This window comes from Ochotona princeps, chromosome 30 (assembly GCF_030435755.1).
Source record: "Ochotona princeps isolate mOchPri1 chromosome 30, mOchPri1.hap1, whole genome shotgun sequence".
Classification (NCBI taxonomy): domain Eukaryota; kingdom Metazoa; phylum Chordata; class Mammalia; order Lagomorpha; family Ochotonidae; genus Ochotona; species Ochotona princeps.
Genome location: NC_080861.1, coordinates 19,089,543 through 19,114,100, shown reverse-complemented (window position 1 = coordinate 19,114,100; position 24,558 = coordinate 19,089,543). Strand labels below are relative to the sequence as shown.

The window sequence follows — 24,558 nt, the reverse complement described above, 5'->3', positions numbered from 1 at the left end:
ATATCATATAAAATACAAGAAACAAGAAAGAATCTGTGCTCAAGTAACAAGGGAATCTGGTAATTGCAAGTAGATTTTTAATGTAACTCATAATTCCAGGTTCTTCCTGTTAGGCTAATCATTTAACCTGTCAATATTTTCAAAAACGATATAAGTGGACAGTCAAAAATAATTAAGTAAGAAATAAATTGGTTAAAATTAAATAGAAAAAGAACCAAATAGAACAGAGCAACTTTTGGTATGACTATTAGTTATTTTCCACATTTTGATTTTAAGTCCTACAATATTTTTTTTTTCATTATTTAATTTTGGGAGAAAAATATCTGGTTCTTGCACCCCTAAAATCATTACGTATAGGGTGTATTTTATCAAGAAAGAAAGAACTTCTACAAATGTTAGCAAAGGTGCTATTTTTTCATGAGAACATCAAGCTGGACTGATTGGAGGAAAAACAGTGAATTAGAACGTCAGAGCTGGAAAGATCCAAAGGAAATACCACACCCAGTTCTTCATATGACAGGTGAGAAAATTAACGTGGAATTAATTTCACAAAGCTGGTAAGACAGAGACCTGCCAAGCACACACTTCATTCCACTACGCCACGTTTTATACAGTTGGTGGTGGGGCAAGACATGCAGCTGTTCTATTGCCTAATCAAAGTAAGAAATTCAAAAAGTTGGATTTCCAAACAGGTAGAATATGTCAAATATTGCTAAAGGAAAGGGTGGAAAGCCCGAAAAACGTACTTTCCAAAGCATATTTACAAATATGTCCATCAAAAACTATATCGAGAGGCTGGCATAACGGCTTAGGGTTAAGCTTCTGCTTATGACTCCAGCATCCCATACAGGTGCTGCTTTAAGTCCCAGAGAACTGCTTCACTTCCAGTTCAGCTGCCTGCTAATTTGCCTGGGAATGAAGTAAAAGATGTCCCAAGCATTTGGGCCCCTGCACCCATGCGGGACACACGGAAGAAGTTCCTGGCTCCTGGGCCCAATGTGGTAGCCTAATGGCTAAATTCTCACCTTGAACGCACCCGGATCTCACGTGGGCACCAGTTAGTGTCCCGGCTGCTCCACTTCCCATCCAGTTCCCTGCTTGTGGCCTGGGAAAGCAGTAGAGGATGGTCCAAAGCCTTGCGACCCTATACCTTCATAGGAGACCCAGAAGAAGCTCCTGGCTCCTGGCTTTGGATCAGTTCAGCTCTGGCCATTGCTACCACTTGGGGAGTGAACCATTGGATGGAAGACCTTTGTCTTTGTCTCTCCTTCTCTCTGTAAATATTATCTGCCTTTCCAACAAAAATAAATAAATCTTTAAAAAAAAAATAGTAGTTCCTGGCTTCTGGCTTCTGCTTGGTCCAGCTCTAGCAGTTGCTTCCATTTGGAGAGGGAACTAGCAGATGGAAGCTCTCTTCTCTCCCTTTGCTTCTCTCTCCTTCAAATAGATAAATAAATTTTTCTTAGAAAGAAAGAAAAGACTACATTGAGAAAGAATTGGAGAAAACTTAAATGCAGAAGTGGGCTTTGATACAACTGCGGTGTAAGCAGAAAATGGATTAGGATCAAGACACAGTATGAAATAAGTCTGGACAGGCCAAAGCATGCCAGATCAAGTGCTGCCTGCAACATGAGGCCACGTCGTGGAACTCAAGGACAAGGAAACAGAGCAGCAGAGCTGTTGGAGACAAACTGACAACAATGCAGCACAAAGAGCCTCAAACCACACCCACGAGGAGTTCCCACGCATGACAAATAAAGATTATATATAGCTAGTTTTAACTCAAGAAAACAAAAGGCCTTCTGAAATGCCAATTTTCACACATGAACATTCACAGCTCTGAGGCCTGAACATCACTGACACTTACGGTTCTGTAAGTCTCCACTTCTTGCTGGAGGTTCCGCAGTTTATTTTCACTCTCTGCGAGAACGGCTTTCTTCTGCAACTCTAACTCTTCCAGGGCCAAAGATCCTTGCTGCTCTTTTTCTTGGGTAATTTTCAAATATTCTAATTGACTTTTTTCCTGTGCCAAAAACAATGAATACCATCTCAGACTCACATACATCTTGAGCATTGCTGCAACACTTTGACAGGAACCGTTTCTTGTTCATTGGATCTGCACTCAGCAGTGTGAACCAAGCAACATCAGTGCCTTTCTCCTCCCACACCCCGCTCTGCAGAAACGAGGCACCATGGTTCTTCCAGTATGGTCTGGTCAGTCTTAGACGCAATTTCTACTGATGTGAAAGGTGTTGTTCCAGTAACCCCATGTTGGCTATTTTCCCATTACTTAAAACTTTGTGCAATACTACAACAAATAGGAAAAGTCACACAATTGTACTGACCTCCTCTTTGCACTCCAGAGTTTGGTGTTTCAACTCTAGATTGAGAAACTAGATTTTAAATTTATATAAATCATGAGAAATACCTTCCTGGAGTAAGGAATCCCACATGGAACACCAAATTAGAATTAGAAGGTTAACTTGTGAACACCGAGATAAAATCAAGGAAATCCCTAAAAAACGGCTTTCAAGCTTAAAATGGTTCTGTGATTACCCTTACTCTAGGTCAATATTTCTACTCAAAGTGTTTGCTAGTCTGAGAAAAGAATTTCTAAAGGGCACTTTTAACATTAATGTTAATGTATGAATGTAAACATGTTGCCTGAACTTCAATTAAGAAAAGTGTGCAAATCCATGTGTATCTTTTGCTTTTGGTTCCTATTGCCAAAGCCAATGCTTTCAGTTCACAATATGGTGGTGAGGGACACTCCTTTAACAAATGATTTTGTGCAATAATTTTGTGCTAAGAATACATCAATAAGAAAATATTGGTTTCTACAACACTGATTTTAAAATATTTTAAAGACACTGTCTTTATTTGATACAAGTATATTTCGTGTTAATCTCTATGCCCATAAAAAGAGGATATTCTAATACTCTATCAAATTCAGAAGGGGCAGGTTCACGCGTGCACATGTAGGCTGGAAGCACACGTGGCTCCTGTGCCGTCTCCTTGAAATACATCTGCTGGTCTTAGTTTATTTTAAGGCCAGCAGTGCAGGCCACCAAGGACTGGTGACCGCAGCGTGAGGGCCTTCTCAGGACTCCTGCTTCATCCTGTCCCCCTCCTCCTTTCTCCACCTCATGTTGTCCTACCACAGCTTAAGTGTTCTTGTAGACTGTTTTAACTCCTTTCCAGATATGTGCATATTTGTGTGAATTTCAGAACCACAGACTAATCTCACCCCCGATGAGCCATACTGCAAATCCATGTGTAAAGCTGCCTCCCACAGCAGACAAGAGGATGTACTAACACTGCAAGACCAGTGCGACCGGAGATTCTCAGAGCCCCAGAGCCCATGCAGATGGGGAAAGGAGCATGTGAGAGACAGCAGGTTAACCTTTTAACTATAATTTATCATCCTTTTGCATTAAAGTATTTTTAAGTTGTGCACATATCACCTATAAATAGCCTCAAGGAAATACAAACTATACTTCTGCCATCAACATTTGATGGCAACTTATATAAAAGGCCTTCCCAACGGAAGGGGAGGAATTTTTTTTTTTTTTTTTTTTTGGCTTTCACTGCTTTATTTACATAAAGATAAGACACTTCCTGCATTTCATATAAGCCTATAATTATACTTTACGCCCTTTCTCCCTCCCACTTCCTAAGCAGAGGACCACTTTTTCTCAGGAATACAGGAAAGGGATATAAACATCAGTCAAATCTACACATGTGTATTTCACTCTTTTTTGTTAATTTTTGCATCCTGTATTAGCTAGCAGAAATCAAAGAAAACATACGCTACCACCTCCAGTCACAAGCATGCTGCAAAAAATCCGAATTCCATTCTTTTTAGCGGCTAAGTAGTATTGCATATGTAAATGTCTAACACTTTTTTTCATCCGTTTATCAGTGAGGGACATCCGCTGATTCTGTATCTTAGTTACTGTAAACAGAGCTGCTATAAATGTAGAGGAATAGATAATTCTTTCATATACTCATTTCATGTCCAAGAGTGGGGTGGCCGCGTCATACTGATCAATCTCCCATTTCTGAGCAATGTCCATATTGCCTTCCATAATGGTGGCACTAGCTCATGTTCCTACCAGCAGGATGCTAGAGCACTTTCCCCCACATCTTTGCTAGGTTTCTAGGCCTTTTTTTTTTTTTTTTTGGCCATTCTTAACTGAGGTGAAGTGAAATTTCATTATAGCATTTGTTTGAATTTCCCTCATGACCAGTGATCCTGAGTGCTTTGTTTTGTTGGCCATTTTTAATACATCCTTTTAGAAAATGTCCGTTCATGTCTTTTATTTTGTTTTTACCTTTTGAGCTTCTATCGATGTATTTTGGATACTAATCCGTTATTACACTTTACAAGTATTTTCTCAGAACCTGTCTTGCAAGAGCGCTTTCCTTATCTTCTTTGAGTAATTTGATGGCTTCAAGTCTTAGGTTTAGATCCTAGACCCACTGAACTGGGTTTTGTATGAGGCATTAGGTAACAATCCTTTTTTCATACTTTTGTATGGGGAGATCCAATTTTTCCAGGACCCATTTGTTTAAGAGACTGTCCTTTTTTCCAGGGAGTGATTTTAGCATGCTTCTCAAAGATTAGTTGGTTGCAAATGTGTGGCCTAATTTCTATGGTTTCTGTTCTGCTCCAACTGTCCACATGTCTACTTTTGTGCCAGTACCATGCTATTTTGATTAAAACTGCCCAACAGTACGTCTTGAAATTTGGTATTGTGATGCCTCCAGCTTTGCTTTTATTGTTTAAGACTGCTTTAGCTGGACACGGCAGAATAGCTTAATGGCTGAAGTGCACATCTTGCATGTGCCAGGATCCCATATGGGTGCTGGTTTGTATCCCAGGTGCTCCACTTCCCATCCAGCTCCCTGATTGCAGCCTGGAAAAGCAGTTGAAGACAGCCCAAAGCCCTGCACGTATGTGGCAGACCCAGAGGAGGGTCTTGGCTTCGGATCAGTTCAGCTCTGGCCATTGTGGCCACATGACGAGTGAATCATCAGATGGAAGATCTTCCTCTCTGTCCTCCTCTTTATGTATCTTTCAGATAAAAATAAACAAATCTTTCCAAAAAATAAAAAAAAAGACTGCTTCAGTGATCCAAGGTCTCTAATGTGTCCACATGGACTTAGGGCAAATTTCAAATTTTTCCAAATTTAAAAACAAATCTTTCAACTGAGATTGCACTGAGTCTATACATTACTTTGGGTGTTATCGAATTTTGATGATACTAATTCTTCCAACCCACAAACATGGAAGATGTTTTCATTTGTTCCTCATTGGCTTCTATTCCTTTCCTTCATGTTTTGTAATTTTCATTGTAGAGATATTTCACATCCTTAGTTAAATGTATCCCTAGGTGTTGAAAACTTTTTGTAGCTTTTGCGGATGGGACAATTCTTTCCCAACCCTGGCACTGTTTGTATATTCAACTACTATTGCTTTCTGTGTGTTCATTTGATATTCTGTAACTTTACCAAACTATTTTATAAGTTCCAATAGTCTCTTGGGGAAATCTCTTGGTTTCTTCTATATTAATGATCATGTCATCAGCAAAAAGGGATAAAAAAAATTGGACTTCTTCCTTTCCCATTTGTATCCTTTTGATTTTTCTTCTCCAAAGGTTCTGGCTAAAACCTCAGAACTATATTGAATAGTAACAGTGACACAAAGCTTTCCTGTCTGGTTTCAGATCTTTGTGGAAATGCTTCCAGCTTCTCCCCATTCCATATGATGATGCCTATGGGTTTGGTGTATAATGCCTTAACTGTGTTGAGGAATGTTCCTTCCATATCCAACATGCTTAAGGTTTTTATCATGAAAGGATGCTGTATTTTATTAGACGCTTTTTCCGCATCTGTTGAGACAATCATGACTCTTATTCTTCAGCTGGCTACTATTGAGTCATCACATATACTGATTTGTGCATGTTAAGTCATCTCTGTATCCTGGGATGAATCCAACTTACACTGTTTCAACAAATCTTTCAGCAGAAATCTTTCAGCAGAAATCTGAATCTCTGCCATGCAGGGTCAGGGTCCCAAGGCTTTGGGCCGTCCTCATCTGCTTGCTCAGGCCACAAGCAGGGAGCTCGTTGGGAAGCAGGGCCACTGGGATTAGAACTGGCGCCCATATGGGATCTTGGTGCATTCAAGGCAAGGACTTTAGCTGCTAGGCTATTGCTCCAGGCATATTCAATGTGGTGAGTTTGCAGTTTTGTGAACTGGTCTTCATTCTGTTTCTCAATAAACTTGACTTCTCCTTTTCGTCTCCCTAACTACACAGCCTACTGTCAGCTTGGGAGGGATATACTCATAACAAGCAAATAAACTGCTGACAGCTTGTTACATCAACCAGTGTAGTTTTCACGTAACACTAAACTAAAATCTCAGGCAGCCCCTCTCTTTACCCTGCTAACTTCTCTGCATACTCAAACTCAGAGCCTCTCTGCACAGTGTCATCTCAAGCCAGGAAGTAAGGGCCCAAGGCATAACTTGATAATATTGTGAGGTTTACTGGGAGCAAGAACAAAGCAGGTACTCACGAGAGCCACTTTCATCTGCTCCTGAAATTCCCTCTCTCGGTTCTCGAGTTTCTTGGTCAGCTCTTGCTCTTTCCTGGCCAACTCTTTTTCATGAAGCTTCTGTAGTTCGGCAATTTGTTCCTCTGAGGACTTCTGAAAATGGGCCAAACAGATAAGACAAAAGTTAAAAACAAAACAAAACAAAAAAACCACCCAAAATACAATGTGTGGCTCCACACATAAATAACATCCTACTACAGTCTAACCAACCTAATGATTTAAAAGGAAATGCCAGATCACATTTCTCATACATATCAAGAGTCACCAAAGCCACGATAAATAAAAACAAAAAATGGGTTTTCTCTAGTTTGAGTCAAGAGTCTTACAGAGCAGGGGCTGCACCTCTGCCTCTGGCGGAGCTGTGCCCCTCTGGGCAGGATAAGGAAGCTTGGGGGGGGCGAGGAATGAGGTTGCCCTAGCAGAAGGCACTTCACTCTCATCAAACTATGTCTTATTTTCAGGAATGGACTGACCGCTAATCTTACAGAAATGCCAAATCTTCCCACATAATTCTAAAGAGTTAATATGACCAAATAAAAGCATCAACAGAATGGCAGGAAAGTCGCCAGATAAAATGAATCCACAAAATAGCCTGTAATCTGAGGCCAGCATTTTTATGGGAGTTAGACACCACCTGGGACACCCACATCCCCCTGGAGTGCCTGGGCTTCAGTCCCCAGCTCCCCCGGGATCCTCTACCTTTATTAAAAAAAAAAAAAAATTCTTTTTCTTGTAAAAAAAGAGAAACAGACAGAATGATCCTATATCTGCAGGTTCACTCCCCAAGTGGCCGTAAAGGCTGGAGCTGAGCCAATCTGAAGGAGCCAGGAGCTTCTTCTGGGTCTCCCACATGGGTGCAGGGTCCCAAGGCTTTGGGCCATCCTCCACTGCTTCCCCAGGCCACAAGCGGGGAGCTGTATGGGAAGCGGAGCTGCCAGGATTAGAACCAGCCCCCATATGGGACCCTGGCACATGCAAGGAGAAGATTTAGCCACTAGGGGTTACACTGGGTCCCCCAACTCCACTTCTAAACAAGCTTCCTATCAACGTGCCCTTGTGAGGCAGCAGGTAGCAGCTGTATCGGGGCCTTGGCTGAGCCCATGCTGCCTGCATGGGGACTTGGCTGAGCCCATGCTGCCTGCACGGGGCCTTGGCTGAGCCCATGCTGCCTGCACGGGGCCTTGGCTGAGCCCATGCTGCCTGCACGGGGACTTGGCTGAGCCCATGCTGCCTGCATGGGGACCTGGCTGAGCCCATGCTGCCTGCATAGGGACTTGGAGTAAGCTCCTAGCTGCCGTTTATAGGAGGCATTTGGAGAGTAAATCAATGGATGGGAGAACCTCAGTTTCTCTGTCACAAATTAAGTGATTAAAAGGAAGACTCAATCATTTTCCAAATACGTGAATAAGGGGAGGCTACAACTAACAGAATAAATTCATATAATAATTAACATAATCATACAATACCAGCACATGGCCAGGTAAAGCAGTGAGATAGCTCAAAGGAGCCACAGAAAATACTCCTACTTTATTAACTTAGTCTACAATAAAAATAGGAGAGCACAACGGAGTAAAAAAGGTGGATCAGTAATTAAATAACTGAAGAGATTGCTTTGTAATTATCTTGAACCTTGAAGCTAGATCTCTACCTCACTCCTTGTAACAAATTTCTGCTGGATCAAAAATACAAGCATAGAAAAGGAGGGAAAAAGTTACAAAAGAAAAGTTAGCTAAATGATCTCAGAATTCAGTATGTATTAAACAAAAATGGAACAAAAATTGAGAATAGTTTTAGGAAAAAGTTAATTCACTTATCAAGAAAAGAAAAATTTTCCGCAATATGCCTCCAAATAACAAAAGACCAACAAAAAATCAGAAATTCAACAGCTGAGTAACTGAAAATATATTTAGATTAAAGCACCTTATATTCAAAAGACATTTGCTCCCTGTGTAAAGAGCTATATAAACCATTAAAAACAAAACAGAATTTCACCTGGCAACTCAAAGAGAATAGCCGAAAACTGCTTTTAAACATACAAAAATACGTTGGTCATATTTAGTAAAAACTGCATAGCAGAACTACATCACTTTTTAACCTTGTAAGACTGGAAAGATAAACAATTTAAAGAACACCAACTTTGTGGGTTGGCAAAAATATATTAATACATTTCTTCCGAACAGCTATAAAGTTTGAAACAACCAGGCAACAACTCAAACACATGTAACCTGTGTCTGAGTAACACTCTACTTCTATCCAAAAAACATAGGTTTGAGCAAGTATGAAAAAAATATTCACATGTATAAAAGAAACTCACAATTTGTCTAAAACATAAAAACCTATACATCCGTCACTGGCAAAGTGTTTAACTTATAGGGCAGTCACACAATGAAGCCACCTTGAGCACAAACAGGCATTAACACCAATGGTCCAGTGTCAGTGGATAAGGAATTTTCTCCTGGACAGATGGAACGCAAAACAAACCTACAACACTACACGTAGCATGTTCCCTTGTGTGAAAAAAAACAAAACAGGATTAAAGACAGGATTACCAACAAAAAAAGAGACATTATAGAGACTCAAAAGAAATGTACTCAAAAAGCAAACAGTGATTTTCTTCGGAAAAACATAAGAGACTAAAATAGGGATAAATCTTTTCATTTTTTTTAATCTCCTGGTTGTTATGTACAGATTACCATCTTTTGAAATAATTCATTAGTTATTTTCAAGTCCTATGGCAATATCTATTACAACATCTGACAAACGTTTTATAATTGCGATAGCAGGCATTTATAGTTGATCACAAAGAACTTCACAACTCTGGTCTAGTTGCAGCTTTAAAAGCTTTTTCTGTGTCCATTGAGGTAACACATGTTATTTCCTTCAACTTTTGTTAGTTATGTTGGGAGGCGGAGAGCACTCCCATCAGCTGGTTCACTCCTCCAACGCCCACGGCAGACAGATCAGGCCAAAGCCAGGAGTTGAGGAACTCGGTCCGGCTCCCTTGGGTGATGGCAGGGACCCACCCTCTGGAGCCGTCACCACTTCCTCCCAGGGGGTGTATCAGCAGGAAGCTGGACTGGGGAGCTCTGACAGTGGGAACTTCAGTCTGGGCACACTAACTGGCAGTTTAAGAGCCAGGCCAAGGCCCAGGGCAGGAGCCTAGAGACTAAAGTCCTCTCCTTGCATGTGCTGGGATCCCATGTGGACACGGGTTCGTGTCCCGGCTGCTGCAATTTCCATCTGGCTTCCTGCTTGTGGCGTGAAAAAGTAGCCAAGGGTGGCGAAAAGCCTTGAGACCCTGTACCCACGTGGGAGACCCAGAAGAAGCTCCTGGCTCCTGGCTTCAGATCAACTCGGCTCCAGCTGTTGTGGCCACTTGGAGGGTGAACCAGCCAAAGGAAGATCTTTCTCTCTCTCCTCCTCTCTGTACATCTGACTTTTCAATAAAAATAAATAAATCTATTTTTTCTAAAAAAGAGTCAGGCCAGACACCTGCCCTATTGACATTTTTTTTAAAGTAGCCTATATGATATAGTTTTGATCCTTTAAAACATTTAAGCAACACGGCTCCTCAGTCACTTGCTCCAATTTTCCTTCAAGCACATATTAGGCAAGTACCTTCCTGGCTAGGTTCAATGGAAGAAATCCTACTGATATCTATCTATCTATCTACATATCATATATATGCTGCAATGGGGCTGGTGCAGAGCTGCACCATGCTAATCACTGGCATCCCATTTGGATGCTGGTTCAAGTCCTGACTGCTCCACTTCCTAACCAGCTCCTTGCTTGTGGCCTGGGAAAGCAGTCGAGGACGGCCCAAAGCCTTGGGATCCTGCACCTGTGTGGGAGACCTGGAGGAAGTTCCTGGCTCCTGGCTTCTGGCTTCAGATTGGCGCAGCACCGGCTGTTGTGGTCACTTGGGGAGTGAATCATCGGATGGAAGATCTTCCTCTCTGTCTCTCCTCTCTGTATATCTGACTTTGCCACAAATAAAAATAAATCTTTAAAAAAAGATGAAAATGAATAAAAATTTTCAGGAAAGATCTCATTTCCCGATTAAAGTCCATTTTTATTACATGTTGAACATCATTTTCAGCCTGAAACTATTTGAACTCTTGTTTACAGTTACAGACTATAAGGAAAGCAGACTTCCGTTTTAAAATCACCGGGGCCCACGTCAATCTAGAATTATGCTTACTTTCATTATATCCACAACTTCCTGCTTCACGCGACTCAACTCCTGTTGTAGACTGGTGCGCTCCTCCTCACTGGTCCTCTCGATAGCTCTGATCTGCTCATCCATTTCTGCCTTCATTTGTCTCCGTGCTTCTTCCGTTTTTTGGGCTGTACTCAAGGCTTTTTCAAGTTCCTCAAAAGCTACAATGAAAACAGCAGAAAACAAGTATCTCAAGAAATACTATCCAGCGTTAAGCTAAGGTGGTTACATTCAGTCGATGCGAAACAAAGCAGCAGCAGCAGGACAGGTTAAAGAAAAAAACTCAGCCCTGCTCTCAGCCGGAAGATAGTTTTCAGTTATTCAACAAAGCAACAAGAAATATGCACTCACTGAAGCCAATCTGTTATTGAATTCTGGACTAGATATTAAAACTGCTCGGGCAGACCTAAGCTTGGAAGTTTCAAACAGTGAACGTACAAATTACTAAGGTGTCTTGACTCCACCCTCGTAGGCAGCAAATACAAGAAATGAAGTCTTGGCCCTGTTAGAGAGAGCTACACCCTAGGGTAGAATTTCAAGTTTCTCCTAGAGTTCTCCACTTACTTATCATCAGTAACTATATACTACTATTAGATATTTAGTGGGACATTTCTAAAAGTAAAAAAAAGCTATTCTTGTGCCAATTCTTATTTTAAAAATTAGCAATCAAAGCATTTAAATTGTTTAAATAAAAATAAACACCAATTTCAAGAAACTGGTCAACATTTCCTAGCTGAATCACATTTTTAAGCAATGCGTTTTAAACCAGTCACATGAGGTTTCAAACTGGGGACGTTTTCTGTTGACCAGAAAGAAACAATCTAACAGTGTGTAGAGAGGCACTACCAGCAGGGGGTTCTTGGATGAAACAAGGTAAGAATTTAGATCTTGGCAGGAGTGGCAGGGTCTTTGAAGAGGCCAGGTTCCCATCACAAAACAGAACTCACACAGGGATGGCGCAGAGCTGGGTAATCTGGCACTAAAAACGCACGACTGTTCGTGTATGTGACTCTTGGCATGTACGTGTGTGCTGCCATGTTTGCGCACATACACATGCTCCGAAACACAACAGTGGCATTGTAACACACTGTGACACTCCTACTGCGATGGTCACCCTCGATGGTCTCCTTTAGTCCTTGCAGAACAGAAGACCTTCTGCACGGCACCTGAGTCCCTGCCTGGGTGCCTTGAGGAGTGCCTGGTTCGAGTCCCAGCTCCTCTGGCAGCTACCTTGAAGGCAACGTACCACATGAGAGACCCAGCTGAGCTCCTGGCTCCTGTCTACAGTTCTCTGCCGTGGGCATGTGGGAGTATACCACTGGACAGACAATTCTGATATGTCTCCCTCTGTCTTTCAAATAAAATTAAACACAATAAAAAAACAAGAAGCTTCATACTTTCCTTCACCATATAGAGAGACAACAAACAACACTGAGTCATTAAGATGGGTTGTCAGTCCTATCAAGAAACACGTATGCTTCTTGAGCTAGCAGCATGGTCCAAAAGGCTAAACTACCATCTACAACACTGAGATCTCATACGGCCCATTCTGGTCCAGCTCCCTGCTAGTGGCGTGGGAAAACCATGGCTAACAACCCGAGTGCTTGGGACCCTGAACTCACGCAGAAGACCTGGAAGAACCTCCTGGCTCCTGGGTGCCGGCAGAGCCCTAGCCTTTGGGGCCATCTGGGAGTGAATCAGTGGCTGGGAAATCGCTCTCTTTCCCTAACTCTTTCAAATAAATAAATCATCCCTTAAAAAAAAAAAAAAAAAAAGAAAGAAGGAAAGAGAGAGAAAAAAATAGCAGGCACAATTCTTTAAATTATGTAATATTTTCACTTGTGGTGGTACGAGAAATGTGGTAACTCCAACCTATGGCACCTCAGGGTGGGTGGGGAAACCACTTTTATCAACCATAGTTTGGCTTGCCAGACAGGAATCCCATACACACAGACAAGCATCTTCTCCTGAGCATTATTTTATCACGCACAGAAAAATGTGAGAGAAACGAAATTCTGGGAAACACAATTTACTTTATTCGACAGTTCAAAAATAACTTCTCTGAAAATCATATTAACTCAGATAAAGGAAAGGAAAACTATCCAATTTATTCATTTCATATACGTCAAGTATAAAACCAATGATACTCACATAAGGTCTGTGTGCCAAAGAAATATCAGTCAACTGAAATTACTTTTAAAGATTACTGTTCTTTCTAACATTTCTGGCATTTTCCTACAAACACCAAAATAATAACCCTTAGAAGTACAATGAAAAATAGAATTTTTTAAAAGTTTTTTTTTATTGCAAAGTCAGATACACAGAGAGAGGGAGAGACAGAGAGGAAGATCTTCCATCCGATGATTCACTCCCCAAGTGACCACAACGACCACAGCTGCGCCAATCCGAAGCCAGGAGCCAGGAACTTCCTCCAGGTCTCCCACACAGGTGCAGGATCCCAAGGCTTTGGGCCGTCCTCGACTGCTTTTCCCAGGCCACAAGCAGGGAGCTGGATGGCAAGTAGAGCTGCCGGGATTAGAACAGGTGCCCATATGGAATCCCGGCGTGTTCAAGGCAAGGACTTTAGCCTCTAGGCCATCACGCCATGCCCGAAAAATGATATATTTAAAGTAAAATATTATCTTTGTTCCAATTAGCTAGTCCTTGACTATACATTCTAGTGTCAAACAGAAACCATTTTTACTAACAAGAAAGTAGTTTTCTCAGACAAAAATCAGTCAGGTGAACAAAGGATTGTGGGAAAGAGTTTGCAACGGACAGCGTATTGAAGGCTTAAACAGACGAGAGAAAAGGGGAAAAAAGATGAGACTTTTTAACTTTTTAACACTCAGATGTCATCAGTACCACCTGCATACTATTATTCAGGCTGCATCTTATCACTCTTAAATATTTCACCGAAATAACTTAACTCAGACTCCCAAGAAATTGAAAATATTTGGGATAGTCTTCGTACAAAATAGTCTAAATTAGAAACCTTGTCGGTTAGGCAAAAGTGAAGGAGACTTCAGACTGTCAATGCCAAATGAATCCTGGTTTTCATTTTGCAAATTTCAGAGTCCAGTGCAGAATAAGAATAACGCTTTCACCTTTTCAAACAAACAAACAAAAAATCCATATTGCGTGTCTCTTTTTAAATAACACTTTCCACTTCTTTTAACCATGCATGACAAATGTTAAAATGTTCCGCTGTATTATACTCTGATTCTAGTGTTTACTCCACCAGGTTGGGTCCTTTAAATCACGTGATTACACACCGCATGATTAAAACAGGACACGTACAGCTCTGTAATTTTTGCTTTGCTCCGGCTTTCCACCACTACGTCAGAGAACCCCATAACTTCACACCTCCAAAGAAATGCCGGAGATCTCTTCACTCAATATCCTCCTTCGAGCATAGTAACTGAGGCACCCAAATTTTCCTTCAGATGATAAAGCAAGTCAAATGCTAAAATCTTTAATCTGGATTGATTCCAGATTGTCCAAGCTGAGCTGAGAACATTTCTCCCTAAGCCGGAACTTCGAAATCAGTCCAACTATCCACGTCTTTTAACTGAATAACAACATACAAACATTTTATCTCTAACACACATAAAACTCACTGCTTTCCTCCCCCACCCTGCTTTAAGAAATCACTAAGTCCCCAACCGCTTTTCTTAAAAAAAAAAAATAATAAAATAAATAAAACCCAATCCCGTATATCCACCTACAGAGAACCCATTACAAACCCATATGGAATCTACACTGTCTCTCAAAGGAAGCCACTTCCTCCCAGCAAGCCAGCCCCCAGCCACTGGTCCCACTTGAGTAAGAAAGGCACAGAGAATCCCTTCCAGGTTGCAGCCTTCTGGCCTTCTGACCTCAGAAGCACAGACACTGTGAGGCAGTACCCAGACCTGTCATTTTCTAAGTGAACCCAACCCTTTCCTCAGTGCGATGCAGCTAAGGTTTAGCCCGTGTCCTGACTATCACCTGTATCACCTACATATCTGCATAATGATCTTCCCAGTCCCAACACAGGGTAAGTGAGCGGGGAGGCAGCGCGCAAGCGGCAGCCAGCGCTGACAGATCTCCTGCCAGCATGCAGAGTGCGTGGGGAGACTGTCACAGCACACACCGAGACGGGGGGGGGGGCTAAGCGCGAACCGCGGCCGAATGTTGCAAGAACACGTGTGTTCTTCCAAAGCAAAATTCAATGTATCTCAGGCAATTTTCATTTCTAAAAAAGTCTGGTCCTCGACCGGTTCAGGAAAACGCAAAGCAGGCCTTGTGTGGCTATCTTCTCACGTTCTCCTTCAGAGCAGGTTCATCCGCATTCTTGGGAGTGTGGAAAATAGACAGAACTTCACTATAACAGCTAAACAAGAAAGGCTAACAAGCCACAGCTCAGTAATTCAATCCTTTTCTGGTTAAATGTTGCTGAGTCTTGATCACCTATTGAGCGTGTATTAGGTGGTGCAAGAAAATGTTTCACAAAAAGATGGTTGACGCAACAAGGAGCGTAGGAGAAGAATGGAAAAAAAAAATCAAACAGAAATATGAAGACAGTGGCGCTGCTTCTACCATCCACTGCCTTTCTCTTCCTCATCTGGATTATTCTAAACAATCACAAATGCTAGAATTTGGAGGTAACATGTAGTATTACTGTTTTGTTCCAGAAAACACTTCAAAACAATGTTAACAAGGCTGGTTCTGACTCGCACCGTGCACAATAAAGACGCAGACGTGTGGTAAGGCTGCCAACCCCGAGCATCTGCCCGTGGGGCCAGACCCCGAGCATCTGCCCGTGGGGCCAGGCTGTGGCGCACCAGTTAAGACACCACGTCCTGGGACGCCTCCATGCTGCAGCCTGGCGTGCGGTCCTCTATCCGGTCTGACTCCAGCTTCCGGCTAAAGCAGATGCCGGCAGACAGTAGATAATGGCTCAAGTACACGGGTCCCTAAAACCCACATGGGAACATCCAGACTACATGGGTCCCCAAACCCACACAGGGACACCTGGACTACATGGGTCCACAAACCTACACAGGGAACCCAGACTACATGGGTCCCCAAACCCACATGGACACCCGGACTACATGGGTTCCCAAACCCACACAGGGACACCCGGACTACATGGGTCCACAAACCCACACGGGGAACCCAGACTACATGGGTCCCTGAAACCCACAAGGGGACACCCAGACTACGCGGGTCCCCAAACCAACACAGGGTACCCAGATTACATGGGTCCCTAAAACCCACATGGGGACACCCAGACTACATGGGTCTCCAAACCCACACAGGGACATCCAGACTACACGGGTCCCCAAACAAACAAGGGGACACCCAGACTACACGGTTCCCCAAACCAACATGGGGACACCCAGACTACATGGGTTCCCAAACCCACATGGAGTACCCAGACCACATGGGTGCCCAACCCACATGGGGAACCCAGACTACATTGGTCCCCAAACCTACCGGGGACACCCAGACTGTGTTCCCACCTTTGGCCTGTCCCAGCAGGCATTTGGGGAATGAACCAGCAGAAAAGACATCTTTCTCTCTCTCCCACTCTCTCTGCTTTCCAAATAAAATTAATGAAAGAAAAATTTTAAAAGACTAAGATGCATATCAAAGGTGACTCTTATAAAAAAAAAAAAAAAAGCTGGCTACTGACATCAATAAGCGAATCCGTCTCTGTCATTATCCAATACTGCTAAACGCATGTGGCATCGGCTTTAAAAACAAAGACAGCACTACAAAATGAATGAAAACGAAATATAAATTAACAGATGAGACAACAGCAACAAAAGAATAACCTATCAGAAGCCCCATCCAATCCTCACATTTCTGTGAATGAAATCTGAAGACCAGAGCAGCCGTTCACAGTGCGCGGCTGAAACACCCTGGGGTCCTGCGCACCTGCCCAGGAGCTGCAGGGGGCTCACTTTGCCAAATACTGTCTTCTTCACAAACTTGAACCAAAATTACACATCACAACAGAAACAAACATGGAAATCCAGCTCTGTTCTATCAAAGGGTGAACTAAGAAAAATTATAAAACAAGACCGTTCTTCCTAGCAAACTTTATTTTGGAAAACATAGTCGTATTTCATAAAAGTATGCTGGTACGATACAGGCTTATAATTGTTCAAGTGAATTGACTTCATAGTCTTTTTAGTCTTTAATTACTAATGCAATCAATATCTATACCTAACTCATAAACAAAGCTCTCCCCAAAAAGTTTGAAGAAGTCCCTCGGATCCAACAGCTTGAATAAAACTACTGGTCTATAATGCTTACATGAAGGAAAAAGAAAACACTACCACCCAGTGGCAGGAATCAGACAGTGCAAAGTATACAGAAAAATTGGAAGCTTCAGAAATTCTCCGGATCTCACATGAACAGAGATCTACTTTTAAGATATCTTCTATTTTCATGCACACCTTAATATAGCAAGCTACCTAACAAATACCCTGAAATACCAAGCTAATCTTGCAAACTGCTAGACCAAAGCAAAGAAATTTTAACTAAATTGGAAATACGATCCTACATCAAAGATGTGTGTTCTTGAGTTTCTCCTGTGCTCTATTAACAGTGACATTTTCTGGAATATTTAATGTTTTTCTGTTACATATGCATTAAGTGCAAAGATGCATACATAATGCTCATCGAGCATGGCATAAATGAGATCTACTTTGATTCATACTTTTTTTGCCTGAGAAACATGGAATTTTCTTTGTAAAGCTTATTCTAAGTATCTGTGATAAAAGCAAAAAACAGCCCTTACCCCAGTCCTGTTCATACAAGGCTTGGGAAAGGCACCATGATTCACTTATTGGCATGTGTGGATGCACAAAAATAAGATGTTTTGTGAGACTTAAGACTCCGAGAAAACTGTTATATAAATTATCAGCAACTAACAACGAACTTAAATACATACCTAATTTATATATTGTATATAAATGCATATATTACATATTACAGAAATACTTAAATGCTATTTTAAGGGGTTCTTCAAACACCAAATATATCCCACTGAATTAGTCTCGTATCATGGGCCTATACTACACGTGTGAATTATAAAGACTTATTATCTGCACAAACACAACATGACAATTTCAAAAGCAGAGAACATTATGAGCTAACCCAAGCTTTAAACGTAGCCAATCATTTCAAACACGTAACTTTAGAAATGACGCAGGAAACAGGATTTACAAAGTTGCTGCAGTCTGGAAATGTCCCTGACCCAAGCACAATATTTTCTTCATCATGCATAATTGTAGCAAGAACATTTTTAACACAAGAGCGAGGAAAGCTTCACATTGCAGCATGATGAGTATGACTTTTTTTTTTGTAATGATTATATTTAAATCACTTTTAAAAAGATGAAAAACTCTAGAAGCAATCAACTTATCCTCAGGAAAAAAATATGGACGATATTCAAAGATATGGTGTAAGCTAAGTCACAAAACTGCTATCATAGTATTCATAATAGCAAAACCACAAAATAATAGAAGGGGCTGAATAATAGAAAAACGGTTACCAAGTGAGTAACGTACATGCACTCTGATACAGCCATCACCGCGTATTAGTACTTCAGCCACATGTTAAAGAATTCCCAATATGATGCTAAATGGGCGGAGTGACGAAGCACAAAATGTATACACAATGTTGTTGCAACAAAAAGTTTTTTTAAGAAGGACTGGAAAACAGACCACAATGAAGTGTGATGAAACCACGATGCACTTTCGTCTCCCAACTTTTTGGTGCTATTCTGAACTGGTAACCAACAGTTACTAGCGTAACGAACCACTTCCCCTCCTACCCCCCTTAACACACATACACACCCAACAAGCACACAAGCATATACACACAACAGCCAAGACCTAGTGTAAACCAGCCTACATTGGTGTTGCACTAAGAATACAATTTTCTTGACAATTATTTATATATATATATATATATATATATAAAACCCTAACCCTAACTTCCTAACACCCCAAACGCAGCATTATACACTTCAGCTGAACTGCCAGATTATACTAAGTTTAAAATCTGGTTACTAAGCCATCACCTGTTTTGAACTGACACTCTGAAACTAACAGTAGCAACAGTTGTAGGGAACTACTTGTAACAAATATTTATATTTCAATTTCTTTATCCATTAAAGTAAATCATTTTCACAAACTGAGGAGTGCTATGACACCAGGTGTTCCAGGGGACTGTTGGGGAGCCCTAGGTGAATCTAGCACCCTAACGTTAGCACATCACCAACTTCAGCATTTCATCACAGATTTAAAACACAAACCCAAGCTGACACATTCCAGTTTCTTCTCTCTTTGCAACACATAGGAAGCGTGACGATTTTTCCAGAAATCACACGAGTACTGACAAATGTTCTTCAGCTGAGGTTGACATCCAGCATTAAGGAGTCAATACAAACGCCCACAGGTCAAACATCACCAACAATATCAGAGGGAAACGTGTCAGAGTTGACAATACATTAGTAGGGTTCATGTTCTTCCATAACAGTTTCATAGCAACATGTCTACTGCTAAAATCCTAACAGCAGCACGCTGCAATGATGTTCATCCTTCCTTTCCAAGGCCAAGTCTTGAGTAACCTTTCCATTTGTAAATCTGAGACAGGAAAACAAAATTTAGCAGAGCAACTGAATTCTCCAAAATTAGATAATGTTTACAAATTATTTTTCTTTCTTTTTAAAAAATTATTTTTTTATTGGGAAGGCAGATTTACAGAGAGAAGGAAAGACACTAAAAATGAACACTGGTTCATTCCCCGAGTGGCTACAACTGCCAGAGCTGAGCCAATCTGAAGTCAGCATCAGGAGCCAGGAGCTTCCTCGGGGTCTCCCACGCAAGTGCAGGGTCCCAAGGCTTTGGGCCGTCCTCCACTGCTTTCCCAGGACACAGGCAGGGAGCTGGATGGGAAGTGGAGCAGCTGGGACACGAACCAGCACCCATGTTGGATCCCAGGCATGCAAGGCAAGGATTTAGCCACTACACTGACCAAGCCAGGCCCTTCAGATTGGTTTTCAAACCTTTACATAAACCTTTCCTGGTTAGCATTAACAGAAATCGTTCTTACAAATAGCATGCCTTTTTGCGCATGAATTAGGAATTACATCCCACTTGATTAGTTGCACTCAGACTCAACTGAGACTAGAACATGGCATGTCCTTGGGGGTACAAAACCAGTTTTCATTATAGATTTAAAAATCACCATCTACAGTGTGCAGCAAGTGTGTCACAACTTTCCCCCTCAGCCCTCAATAATCAAGCTGATGATAATTATATAAATAATTATGCTGATTATAATTATACAAATATAATTTTTAAAAAGATCTATAAAGGTATGTTTACCTGTTGTCATCTGAAGACCATCCACAGCAAATATATCTTTCAAATAACTGAAATACTAATTCTTCAGTATTCATTAACTCCTAGTATTTTGAATACTATTCCCAGAAAAATATTTACAAAAATATACTTTCATGAATATCACATTTGAAGATCAAAAAAAAAACGCATCTGTGTCTGGGAGGAGCAAGGGTAGGAAAGCCATACTGCTGAAGATTGGACTGGAAGTTACAGGGAGGAAATCTGAACCCTTACATGGGAATTAAATATAAATTGTCTACTGATCATTTTCCCTTCACAGTCTGATGTTTATTCACCAGTTTCTGGCTCCTCACAAAGTGTATCTCCATCTTAAGGAAAACTGAATCTCCTAGCCAACATGATGTTTTCTTCGCTGGCTACCAATCTTGAAAGAGCAGGGGCTGTCAGGAAGAGCTGGGGTTGTACCCCTTTGCTTTCTGTTTGCTGAGAGCAAACTGTTCAACAGTGACTCACAACACTCAAACTACAAGTGCACAAAGATTAGATTCTTGAGGATGTTTCTATTGACTCCCTCTCAAGAGAGATCTTCCTAGGTTTAGCTGAAACAGATTCATTAGTTAAACCGTCTATTTTACCATAAAACTACTGCAAGAATATTAGGGAACATTGACGAGAAGCCAACTATTTCTCATGCAGTGCGATTCCCTACCTTCACGTTTTACAGTCTGGCTTCTAAAATAATTTCTCAAAAGCTGCATGCTATGATTAAATCCTCGTCGAATTCAAGGACTTTTCCAAAGTTTCCATTCTCCCCTCCCGATTCTTAAAATACCTCATAATTCCTATGACTTTTTTGGCTAACTATTTTTTCTCATTTATTTCTCTCTGCCCAACTCAAGCCCTCTCTGGGGCAGAAGCACAGATGAAGGCGTTACAGTGCCATGCCTGAAATCCTGTCTGTAAACGAGCTGCTCAACTTCCAACAGCCTTCGACTGCCATCTTTGTAAAATACAGATAACAAATGGTATTGTCTCCCAGAATTGGGAAGGCTGAATACAAATACAAATTAGTACCGTACTTCCAGCACAGCCTCACGCTGGCTAGCAGTAGCTGCTGCTACCATCATTCCTGCTAGTACCATGGTAAAACATAACCTTTAAGAGAAACCGTCCTCTCCTACAGGTTAACCCACCAGCTTCAACTCCTGAAGGATGCGCCAATTTCTCATTTTCAAGTTGTTATAAGTCAAGACCAATGGGAACGCTCAGAGTTGGCTCAAACTCAAGTTTTAAACTCATCAACTCACTTCAATGCTCACTTTCATTCAAATTCCACACTAGTTCCGCACAACTTATTCAGCTTCCTAAGACTTTACAGTTGGGGCCAGCAATGTGGTGTAGTTGCTTAAGCCCCAACTATTCCTTCTACTCCAGCTCTCTGTTAACGTACCTGGGAAAACAGCAGAGGATGGTCCAAGTGGATGTACCACGTGGTAGACCTGGATGAAGCTACAGGCTCCTGGTTTGGCCTGGCCAACCCTACCTCTGTAACCATTTAGAGAGTGAACCAGAGGACACAAGATGCTTAGATGCTCTTCTCTCTTTCTAGCTTTACCTTTCAAATAAGTAAAATAAATCTTTTTAGAAAGGCCTTTGGAGTCATTTCCTCTGCCTTCCAAGCTGCTCAAACACCGAGCTCTGCACCATTCTGCCTTCCACTTCTTCCCACAACCCGTCCCTCACGTCCCCAGGTGCCAGGGTGACTTCAGTCCTTCCGGCTGCATTTCTACCTCTGCGTCCAAGTCTGACTTTGCATTTCATTTTTTTCTCTCCATATAATACTAATAGCTTCCATCATGCTGGCTTCCTGTTACCTTTCATACCAAAGTCTAAAGTCAGCTACTTCAGCTACTCACCTTTTTGAAATTCAATAGTCAGTTTCTTCACAGGCCAACTTGATGTCCCACATCAGCCAAAAAGGTTCCGGCTGACGGACGCGCCCACTATGCTGCCGATGGCTGTCCCAGGTCCTGCAACACCTAAAATTGGGCAGCCCCATCTCTCCGTCTACGCTCACTCTACTCATTATCGGAGGCTCAACTCAAAACTCTATCCTCATTGACCTGAAGATACAGCTGGCCTCACTCCTCCTTCTAATGCCTCTCTTTTGCTGGCAGCACCCAGTGTCATAACCTGCCTCTATGCTCTAGAGTCTTGATGGTCACCATGTTAAAATATATAATATATATATAAAACACTGAATTGCTCATCATTCCCTTAAAAGCACAGTGTACCTTTTGCTTGTTTAACTCAGGGCATCTACAAAGTGGCAGTTATCGTCTGCTTAGAAGTGCCAATATTTTAAACCTGAATTTTGATATTCTAAGACAGTCAGCAAGTTTTCTATAAGGGCATATAGATTTTAGGCTTTAGGTTTTACAGATCACACACTTGCTTCTTTTTTTCGACTATTTGATCATTTAAAAATCACTCTTGAACCAGATTCACTGCACAGACCACACAGCGTGTGCAGCTCCGAACTCCTGACGCACAGCGTGGCGTCGCCGCACGGCTTGTGCACCTGCACGTTTTCATCAGCAGTTTGAAAACGGTCAGCCACTTTGAGCAACTTGTGAGCTCCAACAGAAAACAAGTCATCTCTGAGTCCTTACCAGCTCTTTCCGACTTCTCTTTCTGTTCCCGTAATTCCTCTCCCTGGGTAGTCATCTGCTTGATGCGACTACGAAGCTGAGCGATTTCTTCTTCTTTCATCTCCAGGGTCTCGTGCATCTGGCGCTTGGTCTCTGCTATGACCATTCCCTGAACAGAAGGGAGACGCTCAAGCATTCGCACGATCCAACCGCATCACCGACAGCACAGATCAGACTTTACGGAACATGTTAGTATTTCACTGAACATGAATTATAATGGGAGTCACGCTCCACTCTACACCTCAGTTACCTGGCATGAGAGCACGATATTTTAACATAAAATATTATTTTAATAGTAAGTTTAATCTTGAAGCCGTTAAGAGTTCTCTCTTACAGTTCCTAATAAACAGAGCACAGCCTTTTGTATTTGGCTCAGGGCCAACACAAAGCACCACTACTGATCTGTGCTTGAAGACAGCAGGGTTGTAGACACTAAAGGGTAAGGTGCCTGCCACCACACCGGATGGAGCGGGCTGTTCCACAGATGGACCCAGCTTCCTCTCCTCTCCTGAAACTCTCTGATCCCACCACCACACCGGACTCCCCTCTCTCCTCCAATCTGCTTTCTGCTTTCCCTCTCTGGGTAACGCACAGTGGAAATGAGAGTCACTGGTGGGAAAAGATAACCAACTATTATTACTAAAACAGCCAGTTAAGACTAACACAAATGGGACAGTTCAATTTGTCTCTCGGAAAAGCGTTCATGCTTTGTGACAGCTAGTTTGTGATCTGCACAAGACAACCGCCCGAGCTGCACGAAGCTTGCCAACCACCGCTTCACAGTCTCACTCTCCAAGGTATCCAATGTTCATGAACAAGGTAGGGGGACACACTGTTACGTAATGTCTCAAACCAAAACTCTCTGGTTTCTTTAAAAAATAAATTACGATGGAGAAAAAAAAAATCATCAATCCTTTGGATTATAAGAAGTTTAAGACTCATGTCAACCAACTGCAATAAAATGACCTCATTTGGATCCTAATTCAAAAACGGGATCAATGTGTAGAGGAACAGGAAAAAAATCTGAGACTGAATTAAGCAGCATATTCTATTAAGGAATTATTATTAAATTTTTAGATGTGTTCACAATAATGAGCTTATATTTTGGCAACATTAAAATGTTCCCGATTTTAGAGCTAGATTAAGATACTTGTGAGAAAACTGTATCTTAGACTTGCTCTGAAATAATCCTGATCTGGAGAGACACAGGGACTGGCAACACAGAGGCAAACTGGCGTGGGTTCACAGGGACTGATTTACTAAAACAAACGGTTCTTTTGTCACTTTTAAGCTCCTTGTATTTTTCTATAAAGTAGACCTTCATGAAGTTTAGAGAAGAAGCAAAATAACATTATAGAAATAATAAAAATTTTCAATAACTCGGCAGCTCTGACATGATTTTGTTTTTGTTTTTTTTGGAAAGCCAAGAGTGACAGGAAGGAAGAGAGAGAGAGAGAGAGAGAGAGAGAGCGAGAGAGCATGTTGAGTGAGCAAGAGCAACAGTGGAAGACAGATCTTTGGTGACCTCCCCAAATCCAAGTGGACTCAGTAACTGGGGCTGGACCAGGCCAAAGCCAGGGGCCAAGAACTCTGCCTCACTCTCCTGCTTGGAGGCAGGACACCACCCACTGCTTCCCAGG

General features: G+C 41.8%; 1 protein-coding gene across 6 annotated transcripts in view; it reads right to left on the bottom strand.

Annotated features, from left to right (window-relative positions):
• Positions 1-24,558, bottom strand: part of GOLGA4 (golgin A4) — an 86,824-nt gene that overhangs the window by 29,873 nt on the left and 32,393 nt on the right. For all 6 annotated transcript variants that reach the window (XM_058657268.1, XM_058657269.1, XM_058657271.1 and 3 more), the window contains 4 exons: positions 22,880-23,027; positions 10,822-11,000; positions 6,582-6,713; positions 1,868-2,023 (listed from right to left, as the gene is read on the bottom strand). In XM_058657268.1, coding sequence (XP_058513251.1) covers positions 1,868-2,023; positions 6,582-6,713; positions 10,822-11,000; positions 22,880-23,027 — 615 coding nt within the window. The remainder of the gene's footprint in view (positions 1-1,867; positions 2,024-6,581; positions 6,714-10,821; positions 11,001-22,879; positions 23,028-24,558) is intronic.